At 39.6% G+C, this 15,279-nt stretch overlaps 1 protein-coding gene across 1 annotated transcript in view; it reads right to left on the minus strand.

Annotated features, from left to right (window-relative positions):
- The window catches only part of NUP155 (nucleoporin 155), a 41,078-nt gene that overhangs the window by 12,414 nt on the left and 13,385 nt on the right, over window positions 1-15,279 (minus strand). The window contains exons 12-24 of the mRNA XM_084880560.1: window positions 14,557-14,657; window positions 12,210-12,380; window positions 10,975-11,085; window positions 10,526-10,620; window positions 9,694-9,782; window positions 9,175-9,237; window positions 8,335-8,476; window positions 7,241-7,307; window positions 6,084-6,199; window positions 4,544-4,641; window positions 2,661-2,791; window positions 1,255-1,446; window positions 162-300 (exon numbers count right to left, since the gene is read on the minus strand). Of these exons, the coding sequence (XP_084736686.1) occupies window positions 162-300; window positions 1,255-1,446; window positions 2,661-2,791; window positions 4,544-4,641; window positions 6,084-6,199; window positions 7,241-7,307; window positions 8,335-8,476; window positions 9,175-9,237; window positions 9,694-9,782; window positions 10,526-10,620; window positions 10,975-11,085; window positions 12,210-12,380; window positions 14,557-14,657 (1,515 nt within the window). The remainder of the gene's footprint in view (window positions 1-161; window positions 301-1,254; window positions 1,447-2,660; window positions 2,792-4,543; window positions 4,642-6,083; window positions 6,200-7,240; window positions 7,308-8,334; window positions 8,477-9,174; window positions 9,238-9,693; window positions 9,783-10,525; window positions 10,621-10,974; window positions 11,086-12,209; window positions 12,381-14,556; window positions 14,658-15,279) is intronic.

A 15,279-nucleotide genomic window follows, 5' to 3' on the forward strand; every position in this document is an offset into this window, starting at 1 on the left:
TGGAGATAGGAAAGAGCACTGGAGCTTTTCCAGGGCTCAGAGACAAAAGAGTGAACTCCCTGCCCCACGTGGGCCAGCGAGCTGAAGGGAGGTGCGCCTCGCCTCCTGTGCCAGTCCCACCCCCCAGCCCCGAGCAGTTAGGAAGAACAGGCGCTTCTCACCTTGTCTGTACTGAGCACAGACGTTAGGAAGGTCCACTTGATTGCTGATTTTCTGGTACTCTTTCAGTGACTCCCTTAACATCCTTTCTTTCTCAATCTTATTTTGAACTTGTCGGGAATGCTGGAGAAGCTCATTTGCCTAAAGGAGAAATGACAAGAGCTTAAAAAGATGTAACATCAAGCAGAGAGATAATGCTGTCAACGTAAGTTTTAGGCTATGCCTAAGTTTACATCTGGATTATTATAATCAATAATAAAAACAACTCTATAAACTTCTTAATTTTAGACAGAAAAGTTTTTGACCAAAAAAAAAAAAAAAAAAAAAATCCTAGCTATTCTTAAATCCTCTGACAAATATGTTAAGCAAGATAGCTTTTTTCTTGGTAAATCTCTTGTCTAGTCAATACATTATTTGGTCAGCAGGCAGTCCACATGGTACTGATTTTTTAAATTACTTCCACCTGGCCGAAATCGGTTTGGCTCAGTGGCAGAGCATCGGTCTGCGGACTGAAAGGTCCCGGGTTCGATTCCGGTCAAGGGCATGTATGTTGGTTGCGGGCAAATCCCCGGTGAGGGGTGTGCAGGAGGCGGCTGGTCGATGTTTCTCTCTCATTGACGTTTCTCGCTCTCTATCTCTCTCCCTTCCTCTCTATAAAAAAATCAATAAAATATATTTAAAAAAAAAGATGAGCTTTAAAGATAAATAAATAACTAAATAACTAAATTACTTCCACCTGTAGGAAAGGATCAATAAAAATTAAATTGCCCAATTAACTTTGATACATTACAGACTAACTTTAGATCTTAGAGAATTTCTTTAATTTCTACGGAGGGGCACATGTAACCATCGTCTTTTTAAATATGGCCTAGAAATACCAACAAAGATTCTTTATGAAAAACTTAAATATATAGAAACCAGGTATTCCAACCCCTTTCTTACACAGATGAGGACTCAGAGGTCAGGAGAGGTTCAGGAACCTATCAAAGGTACACATTGGGCAAAAGGAGGTTCCTGGTTCCCATTCTAGCGTGCTGTCCACCAGGGCGGGAAACCTCTTCCGTAAGCCCCACTGAACAGGCCCCCGGGCCGCACCTTAGAACAGACTGCGTCGTCGGTGCTGTACAGAAGCGGGCAGATGTCCTGCAGGTGCGAGCTGATGCCGTCCACGGCGGCGTTGTCTCTGATATAGCAGTTGATCAGAGAAGCAATTAAAGCCCCGGTCAGCTCTTTGTCCCGGATGACCAGGTCTTTAAAGGTGGTGATTTTCAGCTGCTCCTGAAATTCCTAGGAACATAAAAAGAATCCTTCCTTCTGTCAACTACACAGGAATATCCTATTTCCTCACAGAATCAAATTTCTCCAATTAACCAAAATATTAAGACTTCATAATTCAAGAGACAATACACAAAAACTATACAAACACATTTTTGAAATTATCATAGAATCACACAGAACTGAGAAAGAACCCACTGTCCGAATGGCTCACTTTATCCATGAGGAAAGGAAACCCCGCAGAGCCAAGGCCGGGGCCGGGGCCAGGGCCAGGGCTAGAGCCAGTGCCAGGGCCAGGGGCAGGGCCAGAGCCAGGGGCAGGTCTCCCAACTTCAGTCATGATAGGAAAACGGTCAATTAGTTACATCAAAACACGGGCTTATGTCTCCTTTTTCAAAATAAGTTAACATTCTGTTATTCAAGGCTTTCTAGTGTTGGAGTTTAATCTCATTTTCAACAAATCTGCTTGTTAAAATGAGTTTCTAATTGTTGAGGTAATTTTCCTAGAGTAAATTATTGGTTAGTGATTTGCCTCTCACACGTGCCCGACAGGAATTAAATCCCAGACCTTCGGGATGATCCTCCAACCAGCAGAGCCACCTGCCCATCGCTGATACATGTTTTTACCTCCCAACAGAACTTATTCCACCTGGTATGGAAAAGTTTTCATAATTATCTTAAGGGTGGGTTTTTTTTTTTTTTTTTTTTTTTTTTTACAGCATGTATTTAAAAGAAATAAAAGTACCAAACTAAACAACTCTTTGGACTTGACTGAAAAGAACTAGAGGAATGACTTTGAAGGATAAGAGAAAATTATTTTGATATAAAATATATCAGATTTTGCCTGGCTGGTGTGGCTCAGTGGTTGAGCATCGACCTATAAACTAGGAAGTCAAGGCTTGATTCCTGGTCAGGGCACATGCCCGGTTTCGAGCTTGATCCCCAGGTTGGGCCTTGCAGGAGGCAGCTGATCAATGGTTGGTTCTCTCTCATCACTGATGTTTCCATGTCTCTCTCCCTCTCCCTTCCTCTGTGAAACCAATAAAAATTAAAAACCAAACAAAAACCGGAGGCTCTAACAAAGTGAATCCCTCAATCTTCAGTGCAATCTTCCCATGACATACTAACTTGATCATAACCTACATGTTCTGAAATGATCCCTTCCAAAGAAAACAAACGGAGCGGAGGATTAGCGGCATGGTCTTACAGGAACAAAAACACCCTACCTTCTGAAGTTCACCTACAATGACCGTGAACTGGTGTTCACAGAGAAGTTTCCACAAAGCCAGAGCTTGGTATGATTTTCGGACCAATTGCTGGATCGCCTGAAGTGAAATCTTTTCACTCACTTGAGCCTCTAGTTACAAATACAATTAATAAAGTTTTATCAAAGGACATAGGCGGTTTTATTCCAAGTATAACATTTTACCTCAAAGAGAAACAACTATTAAGGTGAAATCCTCATTGTTCTCCCTCCCCCACCACAGGCAACCATGAGCAGGAGTCGTTGATTTCATGTTCTTATCCTCTAATATACACATGTGCATTTGTATGGGTACACATAAACAATAACAGCATTGCTGTTTTTAAATAACTTATTTACACCATAGCTTTTCCCATCAGTTATATTTTTGCAAGTTAGCCATAGCAATAAATATGAATCTAGCATGTTTATTTTAATTGCTGAGTGTTCTATTGTGTAAAGACGCTACCATTAGGTCCACTGTCCAAATTAAATCTCAGGCAAAATTTAAGCAATAACACATTATTCCTCCAATTCATATCTTGAATAATTGATGATAATGAGAACTTTTTAATTCCCTCACTCTTTCTTTAATTAATATTAAATTAGATAAAAACACAACCAAAAACCTGATTCACTTTTTTTTTTTAAATCCTTATCCAAGGACATGCTTATCGATTTTAGAGACAGGGAGGGAGGAAGAGAGATAATGAGACATCAATGTGAGAAACTGCTATATACACACCGACCTGTGAGTGAACCTGCAACCTGGGTGTGTGCCTGACCAGAAAACGGAGCCTGAAACCTTTCATTGGACGGGACAACACTCCAACAACTGAATCACACTAGCCAGGGCTGGATTCACATTTTTAACTCTATAAACAAGTGTCACTAATCAAATCAAACCACAGTGATACCAGTTCACACCCATAAGGATGGATATTATTTTAAAAACTGAAAAAAAACTGGTGCAATGTAGAGAAACTGGAGCCCTTTGTGTTGCTGGTGGAAATGTAAAATGGTGCTGTTACAATAGAAAACAGTATGTTAGTGCCTCAGAAAACTAAACATAGAATTACCATGTGACCCAGCAATTCCATGTCTGGGTATTGAGCAAAAGAATTGAAAGCAGGGATTCAAAGTTACATTTGCATACTATGTTCAGAGCAGGACTGTTCATAGTACTCAAAAGGTTAAACCAATCCTAGTATCCACTAGGATGGATGGATAAACAGAAGTGGTATAGAAACATTGGAAGATTATTGTTTTAAATACAGAAGGGAATTCTGACATGCGATACAACATGAATAAACTTTTAAGACATTACGCTCAGTGAAATAAGCCAATCACAAAAGGGTCAATACTGTATCATTCCACTCGCAGGAGGTACCCAGAGCAGTGAGATTCAAGGGACAGAAAAAAAGGCTGATCGTCAGGGGCTGAGGGCAGTGTGAAGTGGGGAGTTAGTGTTTTATGGGATTCAGTTTCAGTTTGGGAAGATGAAAAAAAGTACTACAAATGGATAGTGGTGATGTTTGCACAATGTGAGTGTATTAAATGCCACTAATTATACCCTTAATAGTAGTTAAAATGGTAAATTTATGTTATATAAATTACAATTTAAAAAAACTCAAAGAAAAAAAGGTGTGTATCATGTTTCCCGGAGGATGAGAAAACATGGGCTGAAAGTTATGAAAGTACATGACATCCATACTGTCTACTTTCCTCAATCACACTGGTATTTCAATGAAAAATATTTGTTACCACAAACAAGATCTCACTGAGAGAAGTGCACTGTTTTCTATGCCACCAATAAAACTCTCCTTTAGGCTCGTGCACGGTGAAGCGCCAGAAGCAGTGACTCACCGTGAGACTTCCTCTGCAGCTCCTGCTGCATCTGCTGGGTGTTCCCGTTCTCCGGACGCATGAAGCCCAGCAGCCGCTGCGGCACTTTGGCCGTAGTGCTGAAACACAAACGCCAGAATGCGTGCTCGTGTTCTTCACAGCATTACCGAGATACAATTCACACACCACACAATTCAACAGTTCAAAGCGTACAATTCACAGGGCTGCACTGATCACCACAATCTAATTTTAGAACACCCCTGATTAATGGTCAATCCCCTTTTCCCCCTTTCTCCCACCTCCACCCTAAGCAACCATCCGTCTTTACCCGCTGTGTCTATAAACTTGAAGTGTTTGGTTTTTAAAAAAACATTTTTTAAAAATTAATTTCAGAGAGGGAGGTAGAGGGATAGAGAGATGGAAACATCAATGATGAGAGAGAATCACTGATCGGCTGTCTCCTGCATGCCCCATGCTGGGGACTGAACCTGCAACCCAGGCCTGTGCCCTGACTGGGAATAGAACTGTGACCTCCTGAATAGGTTGATGCTCAACCACTGAGCCACGGAGGCTGGGCAACAATTTTGTCTTATTAAAAAATAAAAATTGAACAATATACAGCTTGACCAGGAGCAGTGAAGAGCCCTTGCTATAGTCTCCTCAGTAAGACTGGAGGCTCTTACCCTACTAGAAAGCAAAGAAGCTGCCAAAGACTACTGTCAGGATGATTCAAGAGCAACCCGAAGAAGCAAAATACAGAACAATTCTGCATTAAACACCTACAAAAGACTGAAACAATAAAACTATAAGTTGTTACTGTTACTAAATAAAAACCTCAACTGACAGCAGGTGCCAAGATGGAGCAAGCCTGCTGCTGCCTTGCGCACTGCCCACACCTGGAAACCGTGGACAACATAAGAGCAGCAACTCCCTGGTTGCTGAGAAGCCAGGTTCGTGGTTGCCAGGGATGAGGGGAGGGGAGAGGAGTGATCTGGACTAGGTGTTGGAGTCCCACCAAATTCCTAAGCTGAAGCTCTAATCCCCAAAGTAATGGTGTTGGGAGGTGGGCCCTTGGGAGCTAATTAGGTTTAGACGAGACCATGAAAAGGGAGCCCTAAGATGACTGGTACCCCATACGAAGGTACCAGCGAGTCGCTCCCACTTTCTCTCTGCCATGTAAGGCAGCTGTCTTTAACCAGGAAGTGAGTCCTCACCAGAACCTGAAGGTGTTGGCACCCTGATCTCAGGCTTCTAGCTCAAGAACTGTGAAAAACAAATGTTTGGCATATAAGCCAGCACACGTGATCTTTGTTACTCCAGCCTGAACTAAGACAGGGAGTGTCTGCTAATGGGTACAGGGTTTCTTTCTGGCACGATGAAAATATTCTAGAATTATAGACAGTGGTGGGTAATGTCTGTATACCCTTGTGACTCTACTGAAAACCAATGAATGACTTGTATGTTATAGAAGGATGAATTTTATAATAAGTGAATTATATCTCAGGAGAAAAAAAGAAAAGGAAAAAAACAAAAAGAGTAAATAAATGCCTTTTATTCTTACTTTGGATTTCCTAGTGGTCCTCCTGAAAACTGGGAGTTTCTGTCTAGAAATTCTTGCAAGCCTTTTAGTTCCAGCAGTACCGACTCCAGCATTTGGGAGGGAACACTACTTTCAATCTGTAAGAAAGAAAGTATTTTCAACAGTTTAAAACAGTGAAAAGGCATATATATATGAAAAACATACATTGTACTAGTATATCTATAACTAAATGTAAACTTTAATTTGAAGTACCCTAACTTCATAAACAGTTAGGGGTGACCAGGTCAGCAGGGGAGGGCAGTTGGGGGCAACTAGGCCAGTAGGGAGGGCAGCTGGGTGTGACCAGGTAGCAGGGGATGGCAGTTGGAGACCATCAGGCCAACAGGGGAGGGAAGCTGGCAGTGAGATCAGGCAGGCAGGGGAGGGGAGTTGGGGGCAATCTGGCCAGCAGGGGAGCTGTTAGTGGGCAATCAGGCTGGTAGGCAGAAGCAGTTGGGGCAATCAGGCAGGCAGACAGGCGAGCGGTTAGGAGCCAGCCAGTGAGAGGGTGCAGGATGGGCTGCAGGACACCCCCTCCCCCAATGCATGAATTTCGTGTACTGGGCTTCTAGTATACTATAATAAGAACATGCCTATTTTTAGAAATGTGAACTGAAAAAGATCATCAGAATTTAAAAGATATTTGGTATCTTTTCATTTAAAAAAAGAATAAGTTTAAAATAAATTGCATTCATATTACACATCAAAAAAAAAAAATCTTACTACCTGCATTTATAATACATAGTTCTATAAGATGCTTTTTCAAAGTAATCTAAAATGTAGGCCAGTACATAGAAATTAGTTCTTAGTCCATAACTGGATACGTAAACAAAGTATTTGAAAGGTAACTTTGAGCGACATGGGGTAGGAATTCTCCCACCCTCACAGAACCTCCGGAGGGAGAGGGACGATTTTCCTCATTTTACAAAGAGGCGTCAGGCTCCGAACGCCAAGGACTTTACTCATTTACTAATAAAGGTAGAGCAGAGACTTAACCCAGGGGCTGGACAGATTACTGGACAAGCACACAAACGTAAAAGAATAACCATTGCATTGTGTACATAACACCAAGAAATGTGCAACACTACCCTCACTCATCAGTAACAACCTGGTTAATACAAACAATGGACCACACTTACTGCAGTGATCTCTCGGTTGCCACTCTTGAACACTCTTTCCACAACTAAACTAGCATCCCAGATATTTCTGCAACAAAAAATATCTTCATAATTATGCTGCAGTTAAATAAAAATAATTACAATATGCAGTAAATATCTTCTATGTGTTTATGAAAATGTAGTCATGGTTTCATTTAACATTGTACTAAGTTATTTGGAAAGAATGAAAATAGGAAAATTTTAAAAGCTGATATATCTAACTTATTTAACTAAGTTGAAAGATTTAGATAATGAATTGTAAACAAGGAAGCTTATAATGCAAAAACAAAGTTATAAAGGGGTTCTGCACCGTTTCTAAGTCCTAAACAAATAATTAGGATGAAAGCATACATCTCAAATCTAAGACAAATACATACTGATATGACCATTAACTAGATAACATGGTGGAACTGATTGCCGAAGTAGCTGCTGTTCTTCACCCCTCCCTGTGCCTATTCCCCTTTCAGCTGACTGATGCTGCTCTCATAGTGAGGGGTCCAGGCCCCACCTTTGGAATCTGGGTTGCCTGGGTCGGCCACGTAAGTGACGTGGACATGGTGGTAGGCCGGGGCTGAGCAGAGGCATCACTAGCCTCCACCAGTCCCTGCTGTCTCATGAAAATCCCTGGCTGCCTGCGGAGGGCGAGAGGCACGTGAACAGCGCAGCTGCTGCAGCTGAGACCACTGCGGACCAGCACAGGAACGTGCCCGGGAGCACGTGAGCCTCCTGCCAACGGGGAGAGCGCTCACTTCACCCTCACAGTGACTGCACAACCAAGGGGGAGCCTCGCCGTGACCAGAACTGTGTGGCTGACTTGCAGGCACACGGCACAGAGTAATGGGGCTTGTAAGGCATGTAGAATATATATACATATATGGGAACAAATACAGAAATATAGATGGTTAGATAATAAAGGAGTTGAATACTAGAGAACAATCTTATTAATGGACAAGTGAATTAAACTTCAGGTACAATTTAATAGGAATAAATGAAGTCCCAAATATAGAATTAAAAATAGTCAATGACACAAACGAGGCTAAGATGAGCAACACTCAGGTATTCCATGAAAAACTTACCCCATGATGCGAGAAAAGTAAATGTAGATGCCATTGTGCTTTCCGGAGTACACAATCTCTGGCCCAGCCATGTAGCTCATAGCTGGGGCCTGAATGGCTGGGTTCCCGGAAGCTGGCGTAGACATGACAGGAGGGTGGACACCTTCAGACATAAGAAAAACGGATCTTAATATCGAATGATAAACATTCTCAACAATCCAAGTCTGCTGTGTCTAAAACCATAGGAACAAACATTTACAAAATACTGGAATAAACAGATATTTGATTTGATTTTTGACAGAGACTGAGATTTAAATGGGTGCTGCCATGTAGGCTTTCCAATATGGGCCATGCAGGATGGAAAGACAGCTTGCCATCACTGCTTCCTAATGCTGGGAGGGAAACTAACTAATTGGACAGTTTTCACGGTGGGTACTAATTAAATCTTGGTACCCAGTTAAAGGGCTTTCCAGGTACTATCAGGTACTAGTAAAGATTTTCTAAGTAAAGACATTCGTAGCCAAATGCCAATAGCTGCTTGGATGTCACTTCTTTTTTTATTTTATTATTGATTTTAGAAAGACAGGAGGAGAAAGTGGAGGTGTGGGGGATGGAGGGAAATTGATTTGTTGTTCCACTTCTTTATGCTTTCACTGGTTGATTCTTGTATGTGCCCTGACCAGACACAGAAACTGTAACTGTGGTGTAATCAAGACACCGCTCTAACAACTAAGCACCCAGCCAGGACCTGCATGTCACTTCTTTGGAATCACATTATTTGACAGAAAAGGGCCTCGGTGTAATGGGACAGAGCGCTAGGCCTTCCCAGAGAACAGCAGAAGCGAGCTAAAGAAGAGGCACCTTGGGCTGGTGTTCCCAGAAAGGATGGGTTTGGACACTGGCCGCCACCAGGAAAAGGAGAGCCTACAAGGAAAGAAGAACATGAAGATTTAGACAATAACTCCCCAATTGTCGAATTTGTTCAAATTTACACACAGAAGTTGTTTCTAAACATAAGAGTGAGGAGCGGCACCACTCATACTGTGCTCAAGAATTAGGGGACTCAACTCATTTCCCAGTAATTTTTTAGCATCCCCACTTTGGAAAACATTGAGGTGGGAGTTTTTTTATTATTAAATCATTCATTTCCTTCCTTGTAGATAAATTACAAATGAGTTCTGTAAACACTATTTGTCACATCTTATTTTGTTTCCTAACATACATTAAGAACTCAATATACCATTACTTTTAAGTCAGATATCTGTCTAATTATTCACCAATACAGTAGCAGTAAGTAAAATACATTGAAAAGCTTTGTCCATTAAAGGTTCTACAACTCACTCCATTGGAAACAGTTTCATTTCAGTGTTTCATACTCACTGGCATAGACAGGAGAGCCCAAGATGGGACCAACATTGCTCGGGGTGGGGAGAGTGGCTGGAAATCTCATTTGCGCTTCACCGCCGTACCTGTCGATGACAACGCAGACCGAGTTTATTCAGTGAAGCAGTCCACCTGGAAGGCTGGAATTGTTCTAACGGAGGTTCACACACGAGAGACGTTAATAGACAGGTACTGTGTTTACAGCGAAACACAGGGCGGAGCAAAAGTAGGTTTACAGTTGTGAGTACAGAGTTTTTCTTGTATTACTTTTGCTCATCCTGTGTATACAGATACATTAAAAAATATTTAGTAAAAGTTGACTTGAAATTCTATCAGTAAGTATTATAAGGGACTGGCAATTTCTAATAAAAGGTTAGCAAAGCATAGAATTTACTTAATGAGATATGGTACTATAATTTTCATACTAGATTATAGTTAGACAGAACTTCAAGAAAATTCTTTTAAACAAGTCACATTTCAAAAGTTTTATCCTTAGCTAAAAGTTTTCCATATAAAAGTATCTGTTTGATTCCAACTTTCCTTAGAGTGATTCAAAATCTCAGTGCCAATGAGACCCCTATCGCAGAAGTGGCTCAGTGGGGAAACAGAAAACAAAGTAGCGGAGGTAGAAAGAAGACCAGACAGAGAATGGTAACAACGCATGAGCTGCTAATTAATTAGCTGCTTCTATTAGCATTCACTTTCCAGAGTTCACCTTTGTGCAAACAGATTTTAGTAACTCCTTGTCTGTCAAGCCGTTAAGTATCACATTCACCAATGTAGCAGCCATTTACAAAGGAGCCAACAGCCAGAGAGAACGGACACACACCTGAAGAAAGCCCGCGCAGCCCACGCCGACACTTCTCTGTCACAGGCGGCGGTGGAGCAAGCCAGGATAAGGCACGTGGCACAAGCCTGGTCCTCCTGTGTGAAGAGAGTGTCTTCCCTTAGATTAAACACAACTTTTAAGAAGTGTTGCTGTACCCAGTGTTTAAATCTGTGCCTGGCAGATAGCAGGCCTCAATAAATATTTGCTGACTTAATGAAATCAGCTGATATGAAAAAAGGGGAAATAAAAAAGCATTGGCTTTAAACGTATAGTGTATTAGAACTGCTCCCAAATATCAGAACACATATAGTGGTTATTGTAAAGAAGGAAAGATTACCTGTTACAGTATTTTTGGTCCTAACATATAAAAATTAGCAATCTTTCCCATTGTTTCATTATTTAAATTATCATCACAGTAAAAAAAAGAAAAAAAAAGTGCATATAATTACCTGATGTAACTTAAAGAATCTTTCAATCTCTTCTCCATCTCCACCCACATTACTCACAAGTAGATGCCTCAGTTGATCTACTGGTCTAAGTTTATGAAACATAAGACTTCCCTACAAAGTTAAAAAAAAAAAATAAAAGGAACATGAATAATAAATTTACCAAGTTTGATAACTGACCCTGTTATTTAATAAAACCAATGAAACCAACAAAAAAATACAATAATACAAAGTAAACAAGCCAAAAAGAGCATTTACATTTCAACTCTCAACCTAAACCAAATCTATATATCCATAACAAATTTAATAAGAAAACACTGCTCCATCAGACATACTCATCAGTCCAGCATGTGCCATTACCATGCATTAAGAAAGCTGTCCTTCTGACGAGAAGATTACAGTTAGATTACACATTAATCATGTTGGCACAAACATGTTCATTTAGAAAAAAAAGAAGCTGGATCCTTATTCACACTTTACAGCAGGATAAATTCCAAGCAGATCAAAGATTTAAAGGATAAAATAAAAAAAGAAACTATGGGTGAATGCTTTTATGAACCTCAGAGTAAGTTTTTCAATATCACATAAACCCTAAAAGATAACTTGAAAGTTTCAACTACTTATAAATGTATCAAACCCCTTGATACACAAAGAGCTTTTATTAATTAAATAAAAGACAATTCAACAGGAAATAGATAGTTCACAGAAAAATAAGCACTTTAAATCACAATGGGTCTCACTCTTAATAAGATGGCGTATTGTACGTGGATAGGATGCGGAAACAGGCACTTAGCATTACGTACTGGCCACATCCATCCAAATTACAAATGCACATCCCCTTTGTTGAATTTTTAGGATTTACAAACATTCTCCCCCTAGCCAGATTGGCTCAGTGGATAGACGGTCAGCATGTGGACCAAAGGGTCCCGGGTTCAATTCCGGTCAAGGACACCTTGGCTGCAGGCTCCTCCCCACAGGGGCCTGGACAGGGCTCATGTAGGAGGCAACCAATGGATGTGTCTCTTTCACATCGATGTTTCTCTCTGTCTTTCTCTCTCTCTTCTCCTCTCCTTAAAAATCAATGGAAAAATGTCCTCCGGTGAGGATTAAAAAAAAAAAAAAGAGTAAACATTTCCAAGTACTTAAGTAAATGATCACCAAGCAACTATTCCAAATATAAAAACATTAAAAATGGCTTCCCTTCTTTTTGTCTTCATCTTAATTGAGTATGTACATACCTGTGCTGAGAGGAGAACAAACTTCTTTGGAGGCAACATATGCTGCTGTACAACAACCGGTGAGTCAGTTATTGGAATATGATCCTTATTTAAAGGTGTAATTATCTTATCAACTTTCAATTCATCTATTGCAGAAAGAGCCCAGGAATGACCATCGACACGGGTCGTCATCTATATGAAAGAAACAAACTTAATGCTGATAGTACTAACATTAATACTAAGTAAAACCTTTAAAAAGGAAAAGTTATACAGACTTAATCTGTAATTAAGTGTAGAATTAAATAAATTAATACATTAACAAATATTCTCAAAAGTATTTTCTAATTATTTCAATCAGGCATCTTCTCTAATACCAAAGGATAAAGGAAATTTTTCCTGGTAAACTATAATAGTATTTTCTAGAATTACAATTCTTTCCATAACCAAACACTAACTACCTTCCACCATCTTTCTAGGACAGACTGAGCTGTACGTAGGTTCGGTGCTTACATTTTGCTGACATATAGATTTATATTCTCTTCAATCCTAAGATATTTCTTTAAAAAAATGTTTTAATCTCCTAAAATACTTATATTATAAAAATTTCAAGCATCCATATGCCCAGTACCTAGATTCAATAATTGTTAGAATTTTGCCATATTTGCTTTCTTTTTTTTTTCTTGAACCATTTGAAAGTTATAAATATGATATCACTGCTAAATACTTTTGCATGCATCTCCTAAGCATAAGGAAGTTTTAACCAGGATACTATTATAACATTTAAGAATATTAACAATTCTCTAACCTAATGTCCAGCCAATATTGAATTTTCCCATTGTTCCAATGTCTTTTAGAGCTGTTTTGGGTAGATCAGAATTTGGCTAAAGTTTATGAACTTCATTTATATTTGTGTTTTTTTTTTGTTTTTTTAAAGTCCATACTTGTTTAAGAAGAACTCAAGTATTATATAAATGAAATAAGATATCAAGTATTTGCTTAAAAAAAGTTAACATTTATTGAGTGCTTCCCACGTACCAGGTAGTGTTCTTAGTGCTATACACATGAATTCATTTAATCCCACAATAATCCCATACAGGTAGGAACTATTCCAGACAAGGAAATTGAGGGCCAGAGACATGTTATGTCATTTCAGCCATAGCTTCGAGGAAATGGAGCCAGCATGCAAACCTCAACCACTGACATTGCACTCCCATCAGGACAGGGTTAATATCTTACTAAGTTCTGAATCCTTAGTCTATCACAGAATGAAACACAGGAGGTGCTCAGTGAAGTTCAAAGGATAAAGGAAAGAATTTGAGAAAGGTGCGTCTTGATCCCAAACCAACCTTCTGCTCCTACCCCGGCAACTTTGGTCCAGGTCAGAAACTTGGAGGAGCCGTTACAAACCATGAACCTATCCTGGGGGTTGGGTTCCTCCTCCTCCAATCTACACACCTTTTCTCCCTGCTCTGTTTGAAAGGGCTTAAGCTGGAGAATAACCAGGAAGCAGGAGTGACAGCTGGAACCCAAATGCCTTTAAAGAAATGGTTCCAAAGAGTATCAGATATTCACACCCCAGTGGGAGTTGGTTTATCTGTTTGATCAGCACCCTCTGGGGCAGGCAACATGGACTGTGCTAGGGCATCGAGAAGGACTGATGGGGTGGGATAGGGGACAGGAAGGGGAGGGAGCAGATGGTCTCCCCTTAGGTCCTCAGGGCTGGGATGGCAGGCCAGATGCGGGACTGGGCTAGGACAGCAGGGTCATCTCCTCACTCAGAGCCTCGACATCAACCTCAGGAAGTACGTGGTGGTATTTGCTTTTAAAACACAAGTATATGTGTGTGTACATTTAGTTATGTACAGAAGAGAGAAAACAAGACGGGGGGAAATGTTGATAATTTGCTTATGTGGGGTTCAAGTTACCATTTTCTCTCTTTTTGTGCATGTTTGCAAATTTCTATAATAAAAAAAATGTTTTTAGTTTAGGAAGGACTATAAATTAAAGAGATTACTATAAATTCCTAAGTCATAACTATAATGGACGGCTTCATTTTAACTAAAAATACTATACATTTAAATGGGACAAAGATAATTCAGAAAAGATATATGCATTTTTGGGTTCACTATGAAAAATATACTACAAAGGTCTCAAAGTTTACTTTAAAGGTTTTTTAAATGATTACTCTGACTTCTAACTTCACAGAGAAAAAATAAAGAACAGGATACATTTTTTTTCTAATTATGATTTCTAATCATATGAGATTGTTAGATGCAAACAGAAATAAATAAAAAGGTAAAATTTGTTACAATGTTATCCTTCACTTAAAATTGTATAAAAGCTCTTTACAATTCTCAAGATAACTTACCTGGGTTTCCATCATTGGCTTTTGGAAAGGAAATGTATCATGGTTGACACACCACAAAATGTCATTATCTTCATTTTCTGAGGCTGCCATCAATAGGATACCTAAAAGTTTAACACACAAAATCTTATGATGCCTAATGATATGCATCCTAAGTAATCTCAACAATTAACATTAATATACATACAGCATTAGTCATTATAGATAAGTAAGTTACAAAAATAAAAATAGATCCCCTAAAAGAACTTATAATTACTGGTAGGATCATTAAAGTTCCAGGTCTTCACTTTACTTTTTTTAAGTAAACACTTATTTTTTTCAGAATTTGAATTTCCTACAGTTAGAATATATTTTGCCATCAATGGCTTTATCAGTTTAATTACTATTTTTTTTAATATATATTTTATTGATTTTTCACAGAGAGGAAGAGAGAGGGATAGAGAGTTAGAAACATCGATGAGAGAGAATCATCCATCAGCTGCCTCTTGCACACCCCCTACTGGGGATGTGCCCGCAACCAAGGTACATGCCCTTGCCCGGAATCGAACCTGGGACCTTTCAGTCCGCAGGCCGACGCTCTATCCACTGAGCCAAACCGGTCCCGGCTAATTACTATTTTTAAAAACATGTTTAATACATAAATTCTGTGACTTACAATCAATCTAATATTCAATACAGTTCATATACTAGTTAACTGAAACATATTATAAATAATAAAGATGAAGT

The sequence above is a fragment of the Pipistrellus hanaki genome (assembly GCF_964339955.1).
Source record: "Pipistrellus hanaki genome assembly, chromosome: 4".
NCBI classification, from domain to species: domain Eukaryota; kingdom Metazoa; phylum Chordata; class Mammalia; order Chiroptera; family Vespertilionidae; genus Pipistrellus; species Pipistrellus hanaki.